This window comes from Grus americana, unplaced genomic scaffold (genome assembly GCF_028858705.1).
Source record: "Grus americana isolate bGruAme1 unplaced genomic scaffold, bGruAme1.mat H_71, whole genome shotgun sequence".
Lineage (NCBI taxonomy): Eukaryota > Metazoa > Chordata > Aves > Gruiformes > Gruidae > Grus > Grus americana.
The window spans coordinates 1-26,654 of record NW_026561395.1 but is presented as its reverse complement, the minus strand read 5'-3'; the positions used below and the strand labels follow the sequence as shown (position 1 = coordinate 26,654).

Sequence of the window (26,654 nt, the reverse complement as noted above, 5' to 3'; positions counted from 1 at the left end):
AATCCACAAACCCTCCCTCCCCATCTTCTGAGTCTCCCTGGGAAAGACCTACCCCATTTGGCAATCTCCAGCTGGCAGGGCCACAGAAGGAGCCTTATACCTCATCACCTAACGCTCCCCATACCATTCCCCACCACACACATGCCCTGCCTTTGCCCATGTCGGTCCTCCACAAGAAAATACTTGACTCCGTCGCCCTTCCCCTGCCATACAGAACTCTAGCCACCTGCCACAACCCTCCCACACAATGCTCAAGGCAAGACAGGACTCTTCTGCGACCATAAACGATGACACCACGCAAACTTCATCCTTGCCCCTTCACAACACCAACTCTCAGCGAGCCAGAACGGCCACACAACAGTCTCAGTCTCGCAGAATCAGCCTACACTTATGCTCCCCACCACAGAACACAGGAGAGACTTCTGGCTTTCACACAGCCAGTAAGGAATAACTTACATCACTCTGAAGGTCGTACACTTTCCTGGCTTGTACAACATCGTTCTGGTCCGGCAGACAGGTCCACCGATGCAGAGAGTGCTTGTAATCAATGTCGCTCACCAACTCCTGACATTTCTTCGCCAACACGATTCCCAGCATGTCCACTGGGCTACTGAAGTGTGTCTTTGTCTTCTCAAAGGCTTTCTTGTACTCCCTGTCACTCTGGATCTTGGCTACGTGCATCGACCACATCATCTTCGGATCATCCTCTATGTTACGGGCTCCGATATGGTGGCCAAGCTGCTTGCGATAGCCTTCCTTATACCTGTACTGCAGGGTTAAAGAAGCTCAGTAAGTTTCAGACCAGCTCTTCTCCCTTCTGGCACTATTCTCTAGCCATGCCTGTGAACAAGCACTTTGCTAACGGAGCCTGGCAAGATCACCACGTGAAGACATGTCTAAGCGCAGCATATCCCTACTGCGTCCTACCATTCCATCCCACCCCACGCCTACACTGGGCCACAGGAGGCGCATGGAGGCCCAGATGGCAACTCCAACCACACCAGCTCAGGAACCAGGAGCGATGCATGCCAGCTGACACGGTCTCCACACAACCTAAGCACCCCCACAGAGAGGCCAGCTCAGCAGCTGGGATGCAAAACTCGGGGAAAACCACCAGGCAGCTCCAGCAGGCAACCTGGGCCTCGTCCTGCACAGACCTGTCTGCCCTCACCCACACAGCCCACAGCAGCTGACATGCTGCACTGCACCACGCTCACCTGCACATTGCTCAGGAGTCTTATTCTCCCAGCCCCGTGTCCGTCCTCATCTGCCAGCCTACAGCCACTAAGCTTGGGAAAGTCACAAGGGGCAACACGACACTTTTTCCCCCCACCTTTTACTGAAATCTCAAGTAAGACCGAGGAGAGATTGAACTCACCACCTTACAAGAGGGGAACAAACCTGAACTACAGAACCTCACATAAGAGAGTAAATTCAGCTCCTGCAGAGCTAAGCCCTAAAAAGATACTCTGGGGCACAGTAATGACTGGCCTACAGTGACGGGGCCTGTCCCCTGGCCAGACAGAAACAATAAATGCCTCAGTCGTAGCACAGAACTTGGTGTGGGTTTTCCTTCCTAACGTCCAGCTCAGCTGCGTACCCGCAACAATAAGGGCGTGCAGGTTGGCAGGACTGAGGGCAGCACACCACCTCAAACATCCACTCTGTGGCACAAGGGGATGCACCCACAAGCCCCGGAGGGATGCGGCTTTGGATTGCATCCACCACACAGCTCCCAGCTACTCTCTCCACACTATCTACACATTCCCTAGCAACACTGCACGCCCATAACGAGAGCAGGGACAGCTACAGGCGTTCCCTCCAGAAACAACACGTTTACGCACTAGCTGAATGGTAAAGACAGCTAAGAGCTGTGTTGCCTCCAGTCATCCAAGGTCGCAGACCCTGGGCTTCAACTGCAACCACCTGGACACTGCCCGACAGGGTGTGCTGCCACGGGCGGCTGCATACTTACGTCACTGGCAATGTCTCGGGAAGCTTTAGCAGACCTGATAGGAATGGCATCAGCCCGCATGTCGTAGCCCTTTTTCTTCTCTTCCTCCAGCGCAAGCTTGTACAGTTTCTGAAAGAAAAACAAGCATTGCTCTCAAGCATCACTTCTTCCTGGGCCACAGCAGTGTCCACGGATGGACGCAGAACCCCACCTCAAACACCTACCTCGCTGAGGTTCGCTTGGTTCTGCTGGGCCAGCAAAATGCCAGGTGTATCCGGCATAATGTGAACACTGGTTTTATCCTTCTCCCAGGCTGATACGTAGGAACGCTGAAAAAATTAGTGCAACGTGAAATAAGACCACGCAAGTGCTGCGCAACAAACTCAAGGAGCAAACTAGCTCAGCAAAATGAAGCAAGGGGCCTCTACTTTGCTCTGACTCAGGAACGCCTTTTCTCGTCCCAAAACCTTCTGCTGCTTCACTCTTTGCTTTCCCACACTGCACCCAATTGCTGCTCCAACCACACAAAATAGAATTTGATCTAAACTAAGGAACACAAATCCCTGACGCAAGAGGATGCAGTACCCCCCTTGCAAAACCCAGGCCCTGGAAGCAGAGAGCCCAGATCCCCGGGAAATGCACTCATTTCCTTCTGGCTGCACACACAACAAAGCTCACTTGGTTCATAATGTCAGAGTTGTGCTTTGCCAGAACCATAGGCATCGAGTCAGGAAGGCTCGTGAATTTGATGGTGTCCGGGTGCTGCCGATACTTCTTGTCACTCAGGATGAGGCTCGCCCTCTTATTCTTCTCATCGTCCAGGGAACCACTTGGGGACCAGCCAATGCCCCTCAGCCACAGGAGGTCGGACTTGTACACGTTCTGGAAGGACACGCAAGGACACACAGCAGCTCAGCAACCTCCTTACTCTCCGCAACAACTCCTCCTACCAAGGGAAGCTCGGCCTACCAAAACACGCTTTCCCCCGTCAACCTACCAGCCACCACAAAAGTGACTCCCATTAAGCTCAGCTCCCCACAACCTGCCTCCCCGTGCCTACAACAGCACAAGCAGGCGCCAAACAATCCACAAACCCTCCCTCCCCATCTTCTGAGTCTCCCTGGGAAAGACCTACCCCATTTGGCAATCTCCAGCTGGCAGGGCCACAGAAGGAGCCTTATACCTCATCACCTAACGCTCCCCATACCATTCCCCACCACACACATGCCCTGCCTTTGCCCATGTCGGTCCTCCACAAGAAAATACTTGACTCCGTCGCCCTTCCCCTGCCATACAGAACTCTAGCCACCTGCCACAACCCTCCCACACAATGCTCAAGGCAAGACAGGACTCTTCTGCAACCATAAACGATGACACCACGCAAACTTCATCCTTGCCCCTTCACAACACCAACTCTCAGCGAGCCAGAACGGCCACACAACAGTCTCAGTCTCGCAGAATCAGCCTACACTTATGCTCCCCACCACAGAACACAGGAGAGACTTCTGGCTTTCACACAGCCAGTAAGGAATAACTTACATCACTCTGAAGGTCGTACACTTTCCTGGCTTGTACAACATCGTTCTGGTCCGGCAGACAGGTCCACCGATGCAGAGAGTGCTTGTAATCAATGTCGCTCACCAACTCCTGACATTTCTTCGCCAACACGATTCCCAGCATGTCCACTGGGCTACTGAAGTGTGTCTTTGTCTTCTCAAAGGCTTTCTTGTACTCCCTGTCACTCTGGATCTTGGCTACGTGCATCGACCACATCATCTTCGGATCATCCTCTATGTTACGGGCTCCGATATGGTGGCCAAGCTGCTTGCGATAGCCTTCCTTATACCTGTACTGCAGGGTTAAAGAAGCTCAGTAAGTTTCAGACCAGCTCTTCTCCCTTCTGGCACTATTCTCTAGCCATGCCTGTGAACAAGCACTTTGCTAACGGAGCCTGGCAAGATCACCACGTGAAGACATGTCTAAGCGCAGCATATCCCTACTGCGTCCTACCATTCCATCCCACCCCACGCCTACACTGGGCCACAGGAGGCGCATGGAGGCCCAGATGGCAACTCCAACCACACCAGCTCAGGAACCAGGAGCGACGCATGCCAGCTGACACGGTCTCCACACAACCTAAGCACCCCCACAGAGAGGCCAGCTCAGCAGCTGGGATGCAAAACTCGGGGAAAACCACCAGGCAGCTCCAGCAGGCAACCTGGGCCTCGTCCTGCACAGACCTGTCTGCCCTCACCCACACAGCCCACAGCAGCTGACATGCTGCACTGCACCACGCTCACCTGCACATTGCTCAGGAGTCTTATTCTCCCAGCCCCGTGTCCGTCCTCATCTGCCAGCCTACAGCCACTAAGCTTGGGAAAGTCACAAGGGGCAACACGACACTTTTTCCCCCCACCTTTTACTGAAATCTCAAGTAAGACCGAGGAGAGATTGAACTCACCACCTTACAAGAGGGGAACAAACCTGAACTACAGAACCTCACATAAGAGAGTAAATTCAGCTCCTGCAGAGCTAAGCCCTAAAAAGATACTCTGGGGCACAGTAATGACTGGCCTACAGTGACGGGGCCTGTCCCCTGGCCAGACAGAAACAATAAATGCCTCAGTCGTAGCACAGAACTTGGTGTGGGTTTTCCTTCCTAACGTCCAGCTCAGCTGCGTACCCGCAACAATAAGGGCGTGCAGGTTGGCAGGACTGAGGGCAGCACACCACCTCAAACATCCACTCTGTGGCACAAGGGGATGCACCCACAAGCCCCGGAGGGATGCGGCTTTGGATTGCATCCACCACACAGCTCCCAGCTACTCTCTCCACACTATCTACACATTCCCTAGCAACACTGCACGCCCATAACGAGAGCAGGGACAGCTACAGGCGTTCCCTCCAGAAACAACACGTTTACGCACTAGCTGAATGGTAAAGACAGCTAAGAGCTGTGTTGCCTCCAGTCATCCAAGGTCGCAGACCCTGGGCTTCAACTGCAACCACCTGGACACTGCCCGACAGGGTGTGCTGCCACGGGCGGCTGCATACTTACGTCACTGGCAATGTCTCGGGAAGCTTTAGCAGACCTGATAGGAATGGCATCAGCCCGCATGTCGTAGCCCTTTTTCTTCTCTTCCTCCAGCGCAAGCTTGTACAGTTTCTGAAAGAAAAACAAGCATTGCTCTCAAGCATCACTTCTTCCTGGGCCACAGCAGTGTCCACGGATGGACGCAGAACCCCACCTCAAACACCTACCTCGCTGAGGTTCGCTTGGTTCTGCTGGGCCAGCAAAATGCCAGGTGTATCCGGCATAATGTGAACACTGGTTTTATCCTTCTCCCAGGCTGATACGTAGGAACGCTGAAAAAATTAGTGCAACGTGAAATAAGACCACGCAAGTGCTGCGCAACAAACTCAAGGAGCAAACTAGCTCAGCAAAATGAAGCAAGGGGCCTCTACTTTGCTCTGACTCAGGAACGCCTTTTCTCGTCCCAAAACCTTCTGCTGCTTCACTCTTTGCTTTCCCACACTGCACCCAATTGCTGCTCCAACCACACAAAATAGAATTTGATCTAAACTAAGGAACACAAATCCCTGACGCAAGAGGATGCAGTACCCCCCTTGCAAAACCCAGGCCCTGGAAGCAGAGAGCCCAGATCCCCGGGAAATGCACTCATTTCCTTCTGGCTGCACACACAACAAAGCTCACTTGGTTCATAATGTCAGAGTTGTGCTTTGCCAGAACCATAGGCATCGAGTCAGGAAGGCTCGTGAATTTGATGGTGTCCGGGTGCTGCCGATACTTCTTGTCACTCAGGATGAGGCTCGCCCTCTTATTCTTCTCATCGTCCAGGGAACCACTTGGGGACCAGCCAATGCCCCTCAGCCACAGGAGGTCGGACTTGTACACGTTCTGGAAGGACACGCAAGGACACACAGCAGCTCAGCAACCTCCTTACTCTCCGCAACAACTCCTCCTACCAAGGGAAGCTCGGCCTACCAAAACACGCTTTCCCCCGTCAACCTACCAGCCACCACAAAAGTGACTCCCATTAAGCTCAGCTCCCCACAACCTGCCTCCCCGTGCCTACAACAGCACAAGCAGGCGCCAAACAATCCACAAACCCTCCCTCCCCATCTTCTGAGTCTCCCTGGGAAAGACCTACCCCATTTGGCAATCTCCAGCTGGCAGGGCCACAGAAGGAGCCTTATACCTCATCACCTAACGCTCCCCATACCATTCCCCACCACACACATGCCCTGCCTTTGCCCATGTCGGTCCTCCACAAGAAAATACTTGACTCCGTCGCCCTTCCCCTGCCATACAGAACTCTAGCCACCTGCCACAACCCTCCCACACAATGCTCAAGGCAAGACAGGACTCTTCTGCAACCATAAACGATGACACCACGCAAACTTCATCCTTGCCCCTTCACAACACCAACTCTCAGCGAGCCAGAACGGCCACACAACAGTCTCAGTCTCGCAGAATCAGCCTACACTTATGCTCCCCACCACAGAACACAGGAGAGACTTCTGGCTTTCACACAGCCAGTAAGGAATAACTTACATCACTCTGAAGGTCGTACACTTTCCTGGCTTGTACAACATCGTTCTGGTCCGGCAGACAGGTCCACCGATGCAGAGAGTGCTTGTAATCAATGTCGCTCACCAACTCCTGACATTTCTTCGCCAACACGATTCCCAGCATGTCCACTGGGCTACTGAAGTGTGTCTTTGTCTTCTCAAAGGCTTTCTTGTACTCCCTGTCACTCTGGATCTTGGCTACGTGCATCGACCACATCATCTTCGGATCATCCTCTATGTTACGGGCTCCAATATGGTGGCCAAGCTGCTTTCGGTATGCAGTTTTGTATTGATACTAATTGAATACAGAAGAAATAATTATCACCTCTTTCAAGCTGCAATGTGAATTTCTCTGTTGTTAATAGAGTGAATAAAGCTTTCATATATTATGTATTTTAATTTTCTTTGAGTATTTTTCCAAAATTTTTGGTGCTTTTATTGCATGTCCAGAAGATATTAGCTGATTTTTTTATAGTTATATACTATCGCGTTGTAAATTATTGTATTTAGTTTAATTAACTTTACGGCATTAAGAATTATACAACCTCTGGGGAGGGCAGCAATAGAAGACTGTTAAAATTTTAGACCTCTCCTCCTTTTAAATAAAAATCATTTTTATCCAAAAGTGTGTAATAGCTCTGTGCCCCGCTATTATTTACTCTCTAAGACTTACTTCACTAGCTATGTCTCTGGATGCTTTTGCCGATTTGAGGGGTATAGCATCAGGAGGAAGATCGTAGCCTTTCCTCTTCAGCTCTTCATATCCTAACTTGTAATGTTTCTGTTGGAGAAGGATTCAAAGTATTTATTGCATATAAAGTTCTCTGGAGAATTTTTCCAATACTACAACTTTCCTCCTCTGATTATTGAAAATAAAGTATGAGATTCCAAACAGTTTCATTCATGAAATTATATTCCATAGCTTGCTTTTAACAATGCACATTTTGTAACTGGTTATACAGAATATTTAAAAATTACGATCTCTGTGTTTTCTGATTAATTCGTTCAAGATCAAAATTTTCTTTACTTAAGATATTAGTCTGAAAGATTCAGAGTCTTCTACAGAGGTGAATAATACAACCCCATGATTCCCTACACCCAGTTTCAATTGCAATTTTTGTCGTCTTGAGTTCTTTTATAGAGCTGCTAACATTTCTTTGCCTTTGCATGTAGTCTATATTTGTTCCATTATAAGCAGGAATTTGATGTAAATTACATAATCCTATGTAATTCTAAAGAGGCAATTGAATATAATCAGACATCTTAATAAGAATGACAGACTTACTAAAAAGTACTGAACACATATGTACAATGTTAATATGATCAGAAGGGATGAAAGAGAAGACTGCTAACTTGTGTTGAATATTTTCTTGGTATTTTTTATATTCTAGCAACTCCACTTCCACTTTATATTTTAGCAATTCCATTCGGACTTCCTAGTGCATAACAAATTTCACAGGAAAAGATCACAGGTGTGCTTACATCTGTTAGAATTGCAGAATTACTCTGCTACATTTTAAACTAAAGCCACAACGGGTAATTCCAAATTCCATAAAAGAAACATTGTAAAGACACACTTACATCACTTGTGTTAATTAAGTTTGACTTAGCCAGCAAAATTTCAGGAGTATCAGGCATGATGTGAACCTGAGTCTTGTCCTTGTCCCAGGCTTCTCTATACAGTATCTGAAAAGAGACACACAAAAAAATACCTTGTCTGATAAAAGGCTCACATGCATAGCAGTAAATTCAGTTTACGTTTTCTCTACAATAGCAAAGAGGTACTATGCGACCATGAGCAATGTGAACAATGCAAGATATTAAATAATACAATGACTTCTTACTCAAATACCACTTTTTTTTTCTACTTTACATCCAGGAAATGTCAAGGAAACAGCGTTATGACAATACATTTACATACTATACAGTAAAGGGTCTTATTTGCAGTTATTACTGAATAATACAGCACTGAAGACCTTAATCTTCTGAGCAAGGCATAGTACTTCTTGACAACTGAGCAGTAAGGCACCAATCGTAAACATGTGATACTTGTATATTTTAAGCATATGTTCTGATATGGAGATCTTTTTAACAAATGTATACTAATGTATTCATCTATTGAATCCCATGTTCCGTCCCTAGAGGCAACTTACATCACTTCTGTTTTTGGCATTAGATTTTGCTAAAATGATATCCATGGCATCTGGGATACTTGTGAACTTAATAGTATCTGGGTGCTGCCGGTACTTCTTTTCACTCAGTATTTCAGAAGCTTTCCTGTTCTTTTCAGATTCCAAAGATCCCAAAGGACTCCACCCAAGGCCTCTGAGCCATTGTAGATCTGACTTATACACATTCTGTTAAGGAAAAAAATCAAAACCATAGTGGATTATTTCCCTGTTCATTTATTAAACCCTATCAAAAGGCTAACTGGTATTTTAGCTTCAATCTGATCTATACTGACATCAGAAGAGAGTTATTAAAGCTACTTTACAATAAGCAGTATGTATCTTACCAAAAAAAAAAAAAATTAAATCCAGAGGAAGCTTACATCACTCTGTAGTTCATAGACTCTCTTCGCCTGGGTGACATCATTCTGGTCTGGCAGACAAGTCCAGCGATGTAGCATCTGTTTGTAGTCTATATCACTAACCAGTTCCTGACATTTCTTAGCCAGAAGGAAGCCTAGCATATCCACAGGCATATTAAACTTTGTCTTCCATTTTTCAAAATCTTTCTTGTACTCCCTCTCACTCTGCATCTTAGCTACTTGCATAGACCACAACATCTTAGGATCATCCTGTAGGCTGCGGAATCCGATGTGATGTCCCTGCTGCTTGCGGTAACCTTCTTTGTACTTGTACTAAAATTATAAAGGTTGCATTACTGAAATTCCAGTAAGAAACAGACAATGGTAAAATATATAAGCAAAATATCAATATATTCACTCAGCTCAATGTTTCTCATTACCAATGAAATGAGCAACTTGTTATGGCACCTCATGTAAAGATTTAGTAGCCCTTTGATTAATGTGCATTACTTGGTGTCAGTGAATGCTCTCCCTGGGAATGAACAGAGTCCCTGGAGAGGATGAGTGCATGGCTATAATGGTCTCCTGTGCCATCTGATTCATACAGTCACACTGTTCAGAACTCCCAAAGGCTGACACACCAAAATATTTTGATGAATAAAATAATCAGCAACGAAAAATGCAGATGCTTAAGCATTTGAAATATTTCCTAAAGATTAATAAAATCTCTTCCATAAATGCAAGGAGTTGTACTGATATCCATTTATGACAACAGCAATACATGTGTCGGCACATCTATTTCAGAGCTGTAAAGAGGATTTCTCAGTCTAGGCACTGGGAGCAGCTAACTGGACCAAATTTGCTGCTGCTCTGAAAATGTAAAATCCAAAAGAGCAGACAACTCCTAACTTTGTATGACTAGGCACTTCACGGATGGACCACAATCTCTGGACTTGCCAAGATGGCAGAGCAACCCTTATTAAATTACTTTCTTCACTGACAGAAAAGATCAGGAAAGAGTTTTGTCAGTAATTTCGGTTTTTACTCCAAGTCACACCTTAGCAGAGAGGCGTATCTTGGTCTAGTGCAACTGTAGGTTACAGCAACTAGACAAAGTGTATGTCATATTGAATTAGACATGTTGCTTACGTCACTTGCAATGTCCCTTGAAGCTTTGGCAGCTTTCACTGAAATGGCTTCAGGTGTGAGGTCATAGCCTTTCTTTATCATTTCCTCCCAGCCAAGCTTGTACAGTTTCTAAAATTGAAAACAATATTAATTAAGAAGTCTTAGTAATACGTATGTCACCTTCTATTTTTATATGCTAATGATCCATATTACCAAATTCTGGTCACCTCAAAGGCTTCAGTTATGAGAGAAGGGCTACTAGAATGGGAACTGAGAAACGGGAAGCTGATAAGCAAGGAACACCAGTCTTCCAAGTCTTAGGCTAATGACTAAATAGTTTTTCTTTACTGCAGCAGCTTCCTACTATAGCTTATCTTGGGGATTTGAAACATATCTGGGGAATTTGAAATATATACCTCTGGGATAACTGAAAGCTTTTCAATTGGTGTAACAAAATTTTAATTAATAAGGCTGTAATGTAGCCATTTAATAGCCAATTCAGTCTGTGCACAGTTGATTTTAAGTACGAGCACTTGCAAGTCAAAGATTTGCCTCTGAGCAATCACACAAAGCAAAACCTAAGTATTTTATACTGGCACAATCATCACTTTCTCATATTTAAAAGCTGACAGAAAAGTTAGAATCACTGCACGTGTTTCTTTTGCCATATGTTGTTAAAAATACACACAACGAACCTGTAATTTTATAGTAAGGACTTTTACATGATTGATTTCTATGGTAAGCACAGAGTGTGGACTATGCACATCCAGATTTCAAAAACAGGACTTATATTTTCCATACATTATAATGTAATTTAGGCTGTTACTTTGCTAGCCTGAAGATGGTACTTACTGCTACTCTGAAAATATTACTCACATAAAAATTCTTGCCTCTGTTCTAAAACCCCCATTCTGTTTCTTCTAACTTATATAAATTAATTACTTATTTTGAAATGGGAGATACCTTTAAATTTGAAGAAAGTAGATATTAATTTAAAATGTAATAGGAAGTATTAAAAAAACTCTACCTGACTGTAGTTCGCCTTGTTCTGTTTTGCCTGTAGAATATCTGGTGTATCAGGCATCACATGAACCTGAGTTTTATCCTTCTCCCAAGCTTGAGTATAAGCATGCTATTGACAAAAGTAACATCAGATATGTTAATATAAATTATAAAGGCTGGCTTTTTCGATATGGATATAGACAGGTAAAAAGACGAAGGTGTTGACTTAGATCTGTTTTACTATGTAATGACCTAATCCAGCATCAGCTGAATTAGGATCCAGTCTTGCTTCTAATGAAGTCCAACTATCAAGATTTTCAGGGCCAATAATTCTATACAAGAATGAGAAGAAGAGAAGTAGGAAAGGTAGCAAGGAGAAAAATGAGAAAAGATTTATTTAATCAATGCTACTTATCAGTAACTGAGGATTTCATCAAGAAAAAAAATGAAAATAGGGGAACCTGTAAGTGACAGTTGTTTTTCCCAGGGAAACACTGCTACATAAAGGTGGTGACAGAGACTTACAGACTGTTGATTGAGATGGATTATATGTAAAAGTTTGCCTAATTTTGCCTATAAATACTCACTTTGTTCATTATATTTGCATTCTGCTTTGCAAGGACCATGTCCATGGCATCATTCTGTTTTGTAAAGGGGAACATGCTGGGATGCTGGCGGTATTTCTGATCACTTGCAATTTCTGTGGCTTTCTTAGATTTCTCCACATCCAGAGAACCAACAGGACTCCAACCGATACCTCTGAACCACTCCTTGTAGTCCTGCTTGTACTCATTCTGCCAAACAGAACACAAAGGAAAGTTTACAATTTACAAATGGCTTATACAAATAATTCTGTTGCTTCCAAAACACGGCCATAATGAAAAAAACAGCACAAAAAGTCACAGCTGTGAATGACAAAGAAAACAGAAACTTACGTCACTTTGTATCTGATTCATGTTTCTGTACAGTTCTAAACTCATTGCATCTGGTAGAAGCATATATTGGTGAATCAGTCGCTTGTAGTTAGTATTGGTTACACGATCTTGTGCCTCCTTAGCTGCCACAATGCTGAGGGTATCAGAAGGTGTTTGGTAATGGGTCTTGCTCATCTCATAAGCTTTCTTATATTCACGATCAGACTGCATCTTAGCCACTTGCATATAATGGACAAGTTTGGGATCATCCTGCAGGCTGCGGAAGCCTACAAGTTTGCCCTTGTCTTGTTCATAACCTAATTTGTATTTATACTGTAAAGTGAACAGAGACAGAGACTTTAATTCTATTTCATTTGTTTAATAAGAAATATCTATCTTGTAAGGAAAAAACCCCCCAAACTTAGCTTAAAATAAGATTTTTACTTTGTTAAGAAAACATCACAAAGCATATAGAGGTGGTGGCTTTATCCACCTACTCAGGGTGTACTCTAAAGCAAAACAGATGTCTAGCATCCCTCTTAAAAGCAGTACATTTAGAATACTTTCTTAATATAAGAAATTTTCTTACAATAGTTTATTCTGCTCCTGTATAAGGTTCAATGTAACCTGAGGTTCAATTGCTTTCTAATCTCATTATAAATGACACAATGAAAATATGAAACACACTGACAGAAAGCAAAAGGCAAAGGAACACATAAGGCCTGGTTTCCTGAAGACAGTTCTTTGGAAAAAGTGCACTTTTTATTCTTTCACACTATAGTGTAGAGATAGCCATATTAGCTCTAAGATGAGCTATCGCAAACAGTAGAACCAAGGTACATTAACTGACACAGTTCTCTGTTACTATTTCTATCCTGCTTCCAATATTTGGCCTAGGTAACTATTTTCGTGGTAGTCTGCACCATACTTAGCATACTTGAGTTCATATCTAAAGACTAACCATATAATCAGATCTCTAATCATCACTTCCATTAGGTTCACTTGTTCAAATGATTAAAAAATTCAAGACACTTCCCAAGACCTTTTGCATTTTTTTGCTTAACAAAACCAGTAGTTCAAATTCTTAACCCTTCCTCAATCTCTAATCAACTCCGGACAATGAACTACACAGACCAAGTATCAACTCCTTTTTCCTTCACTGCTTACTGCTTGGAGAGAACTTAGAATGGAAGTATCCTCCCCTCAGACTTAGAGCAGTGGCAGAGCAAACTGACTTTGCATTGGCTCCAACATCCCCTATGTTGTCCAAAAAAAAAAAAGAAAGGTGGGCTAAATAACATGTCTTTAGGCCCTAACTTCACGCCCCTCTCAGGCTGGACTTGCCCCTGCCACAACAAATCCCTCATCACTGATACACAAAGGATTTCAGAATGGTCCTGATTGCAGAAGCTTGTATTCTCTGCACCAAGAAATTTAATGGGACTTTCACCAAAGGAACAAAGATAAATGTACCACAGCAGTAAAAATAATTTAAGTCCATACCTGTTTTTTTCAAATATTTCTAAGAATGATCTCTGAACATTCTGTCTAAACTACAAATATACAGCACACATTTATAAAGTATCCAAGCACCATCACATTCGGGAATGAACCGCTCTTTTGTTTTTTGTAAAAGTCCCTCATATATCTCCTTACCTTTCTAATGAAGAAATTGTTCTTTAACTCCACTAGAAAATGTATTAGAATATATATCAAATATGTCAGAATTATTTACAAGCAAAAGAATAAAGAGACTTCATATAATTGGCATATACAATTGAACTGTGTCAAAAATGAATGTTTTATAATATCTGAAATGGATCATTTTTTCTTTTAAGGACTTACATCACTAGCAATATCCCTAGAAGCTTTGGCAGCTTTAATAGGGATAGCATCAGCTCTGAGATCATATCCTTTCTTCCTAGATTCTTCAAATGAAAGTCTGTACATTTTCTGTGAAAAGAAAGAAAAGAAACATCCTTTAAGAAAGCAAAACACTCCCCACTTTCTTAAATAAAACTCTTCATTTGGTAACTTGAAATAGAGTCTATTTATATGTTTAACACTCCTTGAACAGTTGTTTAAGGTACTCAGGCACACAGAGAGATGAATTATCCTTCAAAATGAACTGCAATCCTAGTATTCATACATCAATGCAGCTGAACTGCACTATAATCAGTAACAATAATCTATAACAAAGGAGCAAGAAATTGCATTTGTTTCCCACATGCACAAATGTTCGTGAAAAGTTACATCTATAAGGATGTTAGCTTTTAAAAAAAAGAGATAAATATGTCTATTTCTGTGCACAATTACAAACAATACTTTCTTTAGTACTTGCAGATTTAACAACTGGCTACTGAAAAACTGTCTATAATATCATCTGTTACCGAAAGAATAGGTTCAATCTGCAAGAAAGTATTTTGAATCCAGTACAAAACTTTGTGCATGGGGAAATAAAGTAATAAATACAGTAATAAACATAGATAGTACTCAAACTCTACTATTTGTTAGTAACTATTATATCTTAATGACCTACATGAACACTTCATAGTCTGACTATAAAGACTATGGCTTTTTCTCGGCAACTTTTGGTATTTAATTTTGGGGAAGGAAGCAGGAAAAAGGAAAATTAATAGCTTTTTGTGAAATTACTACAGGTTGGCAAAGTGAGAATTAGGCAGACTTTCGTATCCTGTCATCTCACTTATCCCTAATAAAAAAAAATAAGAGCGTTGTCTTAAGTCTTACAAACAGTACTCACATCACTTAAATTAAATGCATTAGCTTTTGCTAAAGCAATCTGTGGAATATCTGGTGTGATGTGAACTTTCTTTTTGTCTTCTTCCCACGCTTGTTTGTACTTGTGCTGGAAGGATAGAAAAAAAAGAGATGTCAACATAACCAAAAAAATAAATAAAACAATTTAAAAGAATATTTGCTGTTTGAAATATAAACTTTCTTTACAATAATGCAACTACTAACATGGTAGGAAGATTTGTCTTTTTATTTTAGCATTTAAAAGCAGTGTGAATCGGGAATAGCTCTTATGAAGTTAATTGTGTGAGGCCAAAATAAAAGTGGAAGAAATACCAATCTTGCTAGAGTATTTTATTGCTTGCCTCTAGCCCAGCAGCGTATTCAAGCACATGCAACAGCAGAAAACAATAGGTTTCAAAATGTACTGGGTCTGGCTGGGATGGAGTCAATCCTCTTCATAGCTCAAACAGTGCTGTGGTTTAGGTCCGTGACTGAAACAACGCTGACAGCACACTGATGTTTGAGCTGTTGCTGAACAGTGTTTGCACAGTATCAAGGCCTTCTCTGTTTCTCTCTGCCCCCGTAGTGAATAGACTGGGGGGTGTGCAAGAGGTTGGGAGGGGACATGACCAGGCAGATGACTCAACTAACCAAAGACACACTCCATGCCATATAATGTCATGCTCAGCAAATAAAAAAGGAGAGGAGGGGGTTTAGGGAGGTTCAACGTCATGTGCTCAGGAACTGGCTGGGCATCAGTCTGCCCATGGGAGGTGGTGAGTGAGTGCTTTCCATGACTTGTTTTGTTTTCTTTTTCTCTTCTCCCACTTCTCCTTTGCTTATTAAACATTTTTTATCTTGACCCACAAGTTTTCTTGCTCGTACTCTGCCTTTCTTTTTCCCCCATCCCACCGGGGTGGCAGGGAAGAAGTGAGCACATGGCTGTGTGGTGCTTAACTGCCTACCGGTTTAACCCACAACTCAAAGTCAAGTCAGAACGTATAGAAACCAAATTGTTAGAGGTGGAAGATTATTAGTTTATCTCCCGGAAAATGAGTATCAGCTGAGAGAGGTAACAGAGCTTTACTTAGAGGAAACAGAGCTAAGGAAATTGCACATGATATTCCAATGGTCCCTGTAACTGCAACACACATGAACTCTAGACATTTCTAAAGAACACCAATGGATTACATCAGTTCAGCAGGAGAATCAGAAAATAAATAGCTCATTATAAAAGCATTCACATCATGCAGCAATTTCATATTAATGTAACAGGCATCAGATGAAACAGACATTTAAAAGCCTACCTCCTATTTCCAAAAGGCATCACTCCACTATTTTTAGCCCCTAGATTTAAACTGCTGAAAGTCTATAATCAGTTATCTTGGGTAAATTTTATTAATAAAATGTGACCCCTAATCTGTATTTATACATATTTCTTAGAAATATTAGGGTCATGCTTTGCTTTCAGGTATATCAAAGGTCTATTAAGATGAAACGCAATCACAGTCAAGCATATTCATTAGCTGCCAAGACTGATGATTTCCAAAGCTATGCATACAATAAGATTGACTATTACATCAGGTATAGTTTTTTTAATACTTCTGCAAACTTAAATGAATGTTGATGAACACTTCCTTACCTCATCCATGATTTTAGCATTATTTAAAGCTAAGACCATGTTCATGGAATCCATAGGAACAGAATACTTCAACTTGTCTGGATGCTGGCGATACTTCTTTTCACTAACAATTTCCATCGCTTTTTTGTTTTTCTCAGCTTCCAGGGAGCCCAGTGGCATCCACCCAACACCCTTCATACTTTCATCATATTCTGCTCTGTACTGATTCTGGAGGTAGAAAGAAAAGAAAATAATCAGATGCATGAAAAAGCCTGCAAATCATGACACTTCCTTCTGTGTTTAATGAATGATTTTGAATGCACTTATTCTAGAAAGGTGCAAAGAGTATCAAGATGCATTCAAAGTCTATTTAGAAACACATTTGTTACAGTGGTGTCTGTATTTTATTACTCCACCTTTTATACAACATTCAAATCCTCCTTATGATATATATAGATTGCTCACATGAGATTTCATGCTAAGGCCCTCTTGAAGAAGGGGAATATCTTGAACCACTATACTGAGAAAAAAAAGCCCTCTAAAGGTTAAACATCCAGAAACTCTGAGAATATAGCTACTTAGCTGCTTTCCCCTTCTGAAAAGCCAGCTTTTTGGAAGTATAAGATAAAACTATTAATGAAAAGAGAAGCTTTTCCTGTCTTGGCCTGCACACACTTATTGCTTCTGAAGAGCCTGATGGAACATGTAAGCAGTAAATATCCATTGTATTTTAAACATAAAATTACTTATTTCTGAGCCCAAATTCTTTAGCAATAAGTCTAATTTAATATTTCAGAGTCTTAGAAAAATACAATGGCTATCATTGCTGAAGGTCTCATTTAATTTACTACATTTTAGTATAGAACTGAATTAATTTCACTAAGAAAATAGTACGATTTATCTTACAGTATGCTTTCATAAACTAAGCATCATTGTATTTGCAATGCAAATGCTGAAGAATCTCTCACTTACATCACTTTGTATCTGCATCATGTTTTTGGCTAATTCAAGACTCATAGCGTCAGGTAAAACATTGTAGGTATGGATCAAGTTTTTGTAGTTTGCATTTGTAGCCACTTCCTGTGCTTTCTTGGCTGCCACGACACTGACCATGTCAACCGGAGTATGGAAATTAGTCTTTGCCTTCTCATAATCTTTTCTGTATTCACGATCAGATTGCATTTTAGCCACCTGCATGAAGTGCACCAGCTTGGGGTCATCTTCAAGGCTGCGGAACCCAATATGTTTTCCTTTCTCTTTTTCGTAGGCTAGTTTGTATTTATACTGAAAGCAGGGAAGAGAAATAACAGCAAAAACTTAAATCAAAAAAATGCACCATTAAGCTCAATTTTATCTCTGAAAACATAGAAAATATTTGTTCTTTTTCATCACAAGATCTCAGGTTTAGTCATTTAAACATACTCAGTCTTACAAATGGTCCATGAAGCTCAGCAGCTTGCTGAACAAAGAGCAAAAAAGGACAATTCAGTGTTATTCCACTGGAGAGCAAGTACTGCAAAGGTTTATCCCACCAAGCACGTAATTGAAACCTAGACAACTCAAGATGCTTGAAAAAACACATTTGCACATAACAGAGCACTTTTTGAAAACGTTCTGACTGTCTTTGTAGCTACTCTGAGTACTATTGCGCAATTAAACTTACATCACTTGCAATGTCTCTGGAGGCTTTGGCTGCCTTTATTGGAATAGCATCTGGCTGCATGTCATAACCTTTCTTCTTTTCTTCCTCCCATCCAGCTTTGTAAAGTTTCTAATTTAAAATGTAAAAGAGAACAGGTACTCTTATGATGAAGGCAGAACTACTGAAGTACCCTACCTCTAAATTTAAATATTTTAAAAAAAAAGACACAAAAATTACATCAGTTTTTGATCTATGCAACAGACACTGAATGCCCACTGTGAGCATGGTAACTCACATTACTCATGGTGATCTGGTTCACTCTAGACTGCAGAATTTCTGGAGTATCTGGCATAACATGAATGCTGGTCTTCTCTTTGTTCCATTTATCGGTGTAGAGCCTCTGCAATTACAAAGTAATATTCAGCATTGAAAAGGCATTGCACTCATAACAGCTTGCTTTTGTTTTGCTCATTTGCGATAAATAATATTTTACACTATAATAAAGTTCCATAAGCACTACAAATAATCTTCACAAATATAACTGCCTAGTGGCAATATTATATTCCTCCTCTTTCTTTAGTACTTTGAGAAATTTGCAAAGTACGTCTTGATAACTAATAAATATTGAAACTTAAAATTTTCAGTCTGCTTTAATACAATGCATAAATTTTTTTTTTCACACTTCCTATTTCCATGGCAAGCATGGAATAAGGATCAGAGGTCTTTCAGATAACTAGGGACAAATTTAAAGACCTCCACTTTTCAAGGAAAGTTGTACAAAACTGACGGAATTTCAGGGTTTTTTCAGCTCACTGATTGTGAATACTACTTTCTGCAGAAAAAAAGAGCAAAGATTACCAAAGCACTATAAATCTGGAGAAAACATCTTTAATCACTTACCAAAAGAGAAATCTTTATAAACACAAAATGAAACTCCCTTAATTAGGAATACAGTCTGAGGCTTCCATCATCTCTTAGTGTCCAGTCTTAACCAAGCAAGACCAATACCCAGTCTCTGGCTCAGTCATGATCATCTGAACAAATCCTCACCTTATTCATGGTCTTGGCATTTTGCTTAGCTAGCACTTGTTCCATTGCATCCATTGTAATAGAATACTTCAGCTTGTCAGGGTGTTGGCGATACTTCTTTTCACTGAGAATCTCTGTAGCTTTTTTGGCCTTTTCTACATCCAGTGACTGAGCTGGTATCCAGCCAACTCCTTTCAACCAGTTATTAAAGTCTGCTTTGTACACATTCTTTTAAAAAATAAACAAGGAAAAAACACAGTGAATGCCCATATACATAAAAACAGGTAAGGCTTTAAAACTTCTCCTTGTCGTTCATTTTTGAAGGAAAATTTAGACAAGCCTGTTATAAATGCTATTGTTTTCCAAATTCTTAGCATAACATTAACAACTATTTCTGTGTTAGGGATAAAGAAATTCTTTTCACTCAACCAATGTGTAGAACTCATGCTACAAACCAAATGCACAAACCTTACAACAAATTTTGAGTGGTAAATATGAAAATCTGCCAAAAATATAATAATTTTTTAAATTACACTCTTGTTTGTTAATAGACTCAGTTTGCAGTAGAATTAATTCAGAGAAATTCTTTCAACAACTTCTGCTTAATGGCCTGGTTCTGCACAATCTTGAATAGACACCATTCCTATTTAATCATACTTTATAACATAGTGTTTAGAACAGATAAAGGTACAAAAATGCTGTGAAAATAAAACCTGTTCCTGAACTGCAGTGTTAGAAGTAACAGGGACAATATCAGAGTCTGAGAAAACGACTGCATAGTTTCATAGCATGTGTATACAGGGCAAAATTTGTCCTCAAGTATCATACTTCTCTCCTTGCAAACATCATGAGTTAGACAGCCAAGAAAGCTCGGCCAACTCAGCAAGGCCAGGTAGAAATGCAATGGGGAAGCAAAAAACTCGAGATAAAAATTTCTGTATTTGAAAAGAACAGCGTCTAAAGGTCAGATCCTCTATCTGTTGGCCAAGGGGAACACGCACATTATCCTCTCCAAACAACGCTTAGAATCTGAACACTTTCAATCTCATTATTAACGTTTTGGGGAATTTCAAATTTGTCAGAGGACTGTTAAATAATGCAGATTAAACTAAATACTTTCTGGATAAACAAGCAGATCCTAAAGTTACACTAGGGAAAACGAAATGGAAACAAGTCACAGAACTTAATGGAAACTACCAAGCTTTTGTTTGAATCCTCATCATGAATGGCATATGCATCAGTTGGAGGATAAAGGCAAGAAGGAAAAGTGAACAAAATAAATAAATCTCAAATCCCTAGGTATAATACAAACATATATGATGTATATTTTCAGTAAACTTAAATAAAATATAGTCAGAATTTAGACTCTGTAAAATCTCTGACACTATAAAATTATCACTGTAATAATATATTGTAATTACAAATCCACCTACAAAAATACACGAATGACAAAAACACACGAATGACAAAAACATGTTCATTTGCTGCGAATTAGCCAAATATGTAGAGATAGAAAAAAAGTTGTTACTTGCTCAGGAAGTTTCCTAGAACTTATCAGCTACGCACACTTCTGATTATTTTTGGAAAATACAGGGGTCCGGACCACACATTTACATCTCAATCTACTGTTAATCCAATATAGTTCATTTTCTAGCCTTAAAAGGTTAATAGTGTAACACAGTCATTATGAGAAGAAAAAAAATGAGCTGATTAATCATTACATACATCACTCTGAAGCTGCATCACATTTCTTGATAGCTCCAGATTCAGAGAATCAGGCAAGAGTGTATAATTGTGAATTGGTTGCTTATAGCCAGCATTTGTAACTGCTTCCTGGGCTTTCTTGGCAGCCGTCACGCTGAACATATCCAAAGGAGTATGATATCTGGTCTTGGTGACTTCGTAATCCTTCTTGTATTCACGATCTGATTGCATTTTGGCCACATTCATGTAATGAACAAGTTTAGGATCATCCTGCAGGCTACGGTATCCAACCTGTTTGCCTTTATCTTTCTCGTATGATTCCTTGTACTTGTACTAGAGACAAAGGAAAAGAAAGCCTTACCCACTTTGGAAAGAGAAATTTTGATAATTTTAATATTTAACAACTGTGGTTCATTCTATAAACTTATAAATTGTTTTTTTCAGACAGCGCAGGATTATTTAGGTCAAAAAAAGAAAAGGATTGCCGGATTTCTCAGCCTGTCTTGACCCCTGGTATAGATCTAAACCTAGATGTGCAGTTACATGCCTTCCCTCCCCATTGCCTCTGCCATAGATGTATTTTACTGCCATAGACTTCTAACTACCAGGAACATTCAGCTTTTAATTAAAAGACTAGCATAGTAATATATTATTGAAAAGACCAACTACCAAACAATTAGATATCCCAATATTCAGCTATATGAGGGTGGCACGTTTAAGTGGGGAATGGGAGTCATATGCAGCCTTTTGCTAAAGTTAATTGATTTATTTCTGTGTTCCAAATTTCCTTTCATAGCTTGTGTCAGACGGCACACCAAGCTTTACTGCTGCCAGTTGACGTAGCTGCCTGAAAACAGCCATATTTCTGTACAGCTCATGAATGCTAGACAAGTAGAAGTACAGGTCTCCAGCAATTTAGAATGCAGTATAGGTAAATTATAACAAAGGAACTTCCAAATAAGCTGGTGACTACTTGAAGCACATACAACAAACAGCCCCAGCTCACCAGCACTCACGCACAGTACAACGCATTTCCAAAGAAACAGGGGCTTTTGGAGGTTCGTGTAAACATCTGAATTCACTTGTTACTTCACAGTATTGTAAGAGTTTCAATTCTCAGAGTTAAGCATCTCTATACCATTATATGTATACAACGTATGCTCTGTAGCACAGTATGTTACAGAAAGCTGTAACGCAGTAGATGTGTGTATTCCACTCTATGTAAATTATACTTACATCACTAGCAATATTTCGAGAAGCTTTAGCAGCAATAATAGGAATGGCATCTGGTTTCAGATCATATCCTTTGGCAATGGTTTTCTTCCAGTCTGCTTTGTAGTTAGCCTGATAGGGAAGAAAGGTATGAGTTCACAATGTTACCGGTAGCAATTTTAACACAGTTGTTTAAGCCCATATTTTTATTATAGTTACAGGGAAAAAAATAATTCAGTTTAGTCTGTGCAATTGCAAGGAAAAATGTACAAAAACTACAGTTATATTATGATAAATAAATCTACTGCAAAGATAGAAGAGTCCTTCAAGACAATCACTTCAACTCATGTAGCTAAAACATTAACTCCGTAAGCATTTTTTGCAATTTTTACGTGGAACAACTCTATCAGTGGCATTTTTGCCCTTGCTTAAGCAAAACCCTTTCTCATTTGACTGAGCCTTCAGAAATTTTTTTCCTGCTAGCTTCAAAATCAGGCCTTGTGGTCTTAAGTGACTGAAGAAAGCAGTCTGGCTGATTGATTGTTAGCAATTAACATCTGGACAAACTATTTCACAGCTATTAAAGGAGATGTCAGCTTTTACCTAGTTCCTGGAGGCCTGATAATGCCACCAAAAACTTTAATATCACAAAGGCAATAAAACTGATACATCAGTGGAGATCTTTATGGTGTTGGATGGATGCAAGAAGTGATGGAAAGCAGGCAGACGAGTAGCTGAGTGGCAGACAAAGGCATTACTACCTTTCCACTGGATGAGTTAACTTCCTTTGAAAGCCTAGCAGCAGGAAGCAACATACAGACAACTTGTACTGCTTGCCTATGCAATGTGTTTTATATAACAGTAGATGACATAAGTCTCCAAAACTATAGGAATCTGAATAGTAAGTCATGCTGGTTTTCTCATTCAGTCTATCCAAATAGTCTGGCAATAAAGCGCTGAAATGTGTTGCTGCTCATGAGCACTCAGACAGTTTAAAAATTTGCTGAACAAGCACAAAAATCATTGACTTCTAGAAGTAAAAGTTTAGCTGAATTCAGAGCTTGGCCATTTCTATATTCAATATCACAGCATGAATAAATAAAAGTTATTTTTTCTATTAAATAAATATATTCTTGAACAAACTATTGGTTATATGCTCACATCACTCAAATTGAAGGCATTGACTCTGGCTTGAATAAACTGAGGAACATCAGGATCCAGGGTGTATTTGTGTTTTACTTTTTCACCTTCTTGCTTATATGCTACCTGCAAGGAAAAATACACAAATACTGGTTGACAAGTTCCAGGTAGGTAATATTAGTGTTAACAAATAGAGACAATGCAACAATGCATAATTGTTACCAACAAATTGCAGTTTTACTATTTTCACAGTTTTTAAAATTTAAGGGTTTTTAAATGGAATATCAGACAGTAACATACGAATCATAAATATGGTAAAAAATCAAATCACTATATTGCATTAATAATGAAAAATTTCTTACATCACTCAGTTGCTTGGTGTTGTGCTGAGCTAAAACCATTGGTATTGAATCTGGTATACTTGTAAATTTGATGGTGTCTGGGTGCTGACGGTATTTCTTTTCATTTAAGGCATCTCCAGCCTTTTTAGCTTTTTCAACATCCAGAGAACCAAGAGGACTCCATCCAATACCCTTGAACCAGCTGTTATACTCTTGTTTGTACGCATTCTGAAGGAGAGAAAGCCAACATGGACCAAGATTTTCCCACAGAACCGCAATAATTCTGTTTAAAACAATAATCACAGTCTAGCTAGTGTGATCTAGCAGGAAATCTTGAAGGGAACAACATATATTTTTTATGCTTCTCTGCAATTTCATAAGGAAGAAAATGAGCTATTGTATTTTTGATTCATGATTCATTTCTTATAAACTGTAACATCCCTTCAATATTTACTAACTTTTCTTTTACCCATATGAAAATTTCATCAACCTTCAATTCTTAATAACTTCTAAACTACCACATTGTGACTGTTTAACATGGTTTAATTTGTTCTGTGTTTCAGCAGACTCTATGAGACTTGCCTTTATACAAAGGTCCACAGAGCAGAGGCTCAATTTTTCGTTTTTTTTCCCTATAGTTCCTCCTACAGTAAAATATGCAGAATTCACAGACTGCAAGTGAAAAATTGATCCTGGCTACAAAATATACAGAAGGTTATCCCAGATAAACATTCAGACAGGGTTAATGCACAGTCTGAATGCAAGGATATTGGGGACACTCTTTTTTAAGACCCTTCAGTGTTCTAACTCTGTGGTCGTCCACAGGGATCCATAAAGAGTCAAATTCCACGGTATACAAAGAGGTGCAGAGTGGAACCATGTATGCCCAGCCAACTGTTTGAAACTGTATCTGCAGGAAGGACCTGGAAGGTCCTAGGAGAGATCTTCCATGCTAGAGATCTCCAGAATGTATTTCTAATAATATCAATATTTTTGTCGACTCCTTCATCCTAAGTAGTTAATAACAGTCTAACTACACTATCATATCTATCTCATGTGAAGACAAAGCAAGGCAACTTAAAAGAAGTCTTAAAGAATAAAACAAAATTATGTTAGTTGCAAAATAAAGTTTTTTAAGGAAATGTGAAAAAAAAAGTTCACTTGAATTCAGTATTCCAGAAGTCTGCTCTCCACTGATATGCCAACATCAAAAGCCTGTTGAGTAGAACTCACCTGGAATTTGGCATTTCTAAATGCCACCACCAGCTGATAAAACCTCTAACGATCTTCCCCAGGACATAAGAAAAACAGACTATTCCCATACAGTAATGGCAATTTTCATTGAAAATAAACCCGTATTTCATTTTTCACAGTGTGCAGGAAAACATCCATGAAATTGCAATCATTGAAATACTTACATCACTCTGAATTTGCATCATGTTCTTTGCAAGCTCAACATCCATGGCATCTGGCAGGTAAGTGTAGTGATGGATCAGATTTTTGTAGTGGGCATTAGAAGCCACATCCTGAGACTGTTTAGCAGCCTGGATACTGTACATGTCAGGAGGTGTATGATAGTTAGTCTTGGTCTTCTCATAGTCTTTCTTGTACTCACGCTCAGACTGAATCTTTGCTACATTCATGTAGTGGACAAGCTTAGGGTCATCTTGCAGGCTTCTGAAACCAACCTGTCTTCCTTTAGCCTTTTCATATGCTTCTTTATATTTATACTAGAAACAGAGGAAAGAGATCAAATGTACTGTGGCATGGCTATTGATGTCCACACTAATGGTAAAGAAAAGAAAAGCTCTCATAACTTTCATTGGAAAAAGAAGCTGGAAGCAGTTCAGAAAGATAAACTCTCTTAAATGGCATGCCCAGTGACTGTACCTACATTAAGTTTTCTTGCTCCACAATCTAAGCCTGTACACAACAGGTTACACACACCACAATAAGATTTATCAACATTAGCCTTTCTTGTAAGGAAGGGAAAACATTTCCTAAACATTCTTATGTGGAAAGTATACGAAAAATATCACAATAATTGAGACAATCCTTCTCAGTCATTTCAAAGCAATAGCAAACAAATGGAGTATGACTGGACAGCTTTTTCTAGTTATATGAAACCACTGAAACATATCCCACTTTATACAATTTGCACTATAAGACCTTCTGAAACGTGTATAAACCATAGTCCACTGTATTATCAAAAGCACCCTTAGCAGATATTGTTTCACGGTCTGTAAATAAGTGCTAATGCAGTGTATTTTCTGAAATTTGTCACAGAATGGTTGCAAGAACTACTGAATTCATTTCTTCTGTGAAAAGTGGCTTAAGAAACACAGTGCAATAGCATTTGCCTATCTAAAGCAAACAAGATGATCATAAATTAAGTTCCACACAAACTAAGCCTTTGGGAAAGACTAAGAATCTCTTTCTCATAATACAGACCCTAGTGAGACTTGTGCAACATAGGAGATCTACCACATGGCCTGCAATGGACAACTTTTTTACTAAATGCGCAAGAAAAGTATACCTGGAATAGATACTTACATCACTAGCAATGTCTCTTGAAGCCTTGGCTAAAGTAATTGGAATAGCATCAAGTGACACATTGTTCCCTTTTGCTATTAGATCATGGTAGCCTTGTTTATAATATGCCTGAAAAAGAAAATCCATATTATTCCAGAGAACTTAGTCATCACATGAACTAGTCAAAGCTACTCCTAAGCTACTCCAGCCAATTCTTTAGAAGCAGATGCAGTAGGGATCATATACAACTATCAGTCTTCATTTATAAGAACAGATTTATCTATTAATTTAATTAATTAAATTAATACATGATTAAATGGATCTGGTTGGAAAGTCAAATGACACCAAGAATGAAAAATTACAGTAATACAGTGAAAGGAATCTGCAATATGAGTGTATCTGTAACATATTACTCAAAAAATCATTAACAATGTGTAAAACGTTTTAAAAATTCACTTACATCACTGACGTTAGCTGCATTGTATCTAGCTTGGATAAACTGTGGGACATCTGGGGTAAGAGTATATTTATGTTTAACTTCCTCTCCAGAAG

General features: G+C 40.2%; 1 protein-coding gene across 1 annotated transcript in view; it reads right to left on the bottom strand.

The window, feature by feature from the left end:
• LOC129200362 (nebulin-like) overlaps positions 1–26,649 on the bottom strand; it is a gene marked incomplete at both ends in the record, with an annotated part of 62,417 nt that extends 35,768 nt beyond the window's left edge. The window contains 31 exon segments of the mRNA XM_054811698.1: positions 457–768; positions 1,976–2,083; positions 2,179–2,283; positions 2,633–2,836; positions 3,494–3,805; positions 5,013–5,120; positions 5,216–5,320; positions 5,670–5,873; positions 6,531–6,842; positions 7,221–7,328; positions 8,129–8,233; positions 8,701–8,904; positions 9,099–9,410; positions 10,227–10,334; positions 11,233–11,337; positions 11,795–12,001; positions 12,143–12,454; positions 13,967–14,074; positions 14,886–14,990; positions 16,524–16,730; positions 17,475–17,786; positions 18,166–18,273; positions 18,440–18,544; positions 19,195–19,401; positions 20,899–21,210; positions 22,114–22,221; positions 23,251–23,355; positions 23,592–23,798; positions 24,989–25,300; positions 26,124–26,231; positions 26,563–26,649. Of these exon segments, the coding sequence (XP_054667673.1) occupies positions 457–768; positions 1,976–2,083; positions 2,179–2,283; positions 2,633–2,836; positions 3,494–3,805; positions 5,013–5,120; positions 5,216–5,320; positions 5,670–5,873; positions 6,531–6,842; positions 7,221–7,328; positions 8,129–8,233; positions 8,701–8,904; positions 9,099–9,410; positions 10,227–10,334; positions 11,233–11,337; positions 11,795–12,001; positions 12,143–12,454; positions 13,967–14,074; positions 14,886–14,990; positions 16,524–16,730; positions 17,475–17,786; positions 18,166–18,273; positions 18,440–18,544; positions 19,195–19,401; positions 20,899–21,210; positions 22,114–22,221; positions 23,251–23,355; positions 23,592–23,798; positions 24,989–25,300; positions 26,124–26,231; positions 26,563–26,649 (5,622 nt within the window).
• Between the last annotated feature and the right edge of the window lie 5 nt (positions 26,650–26,654).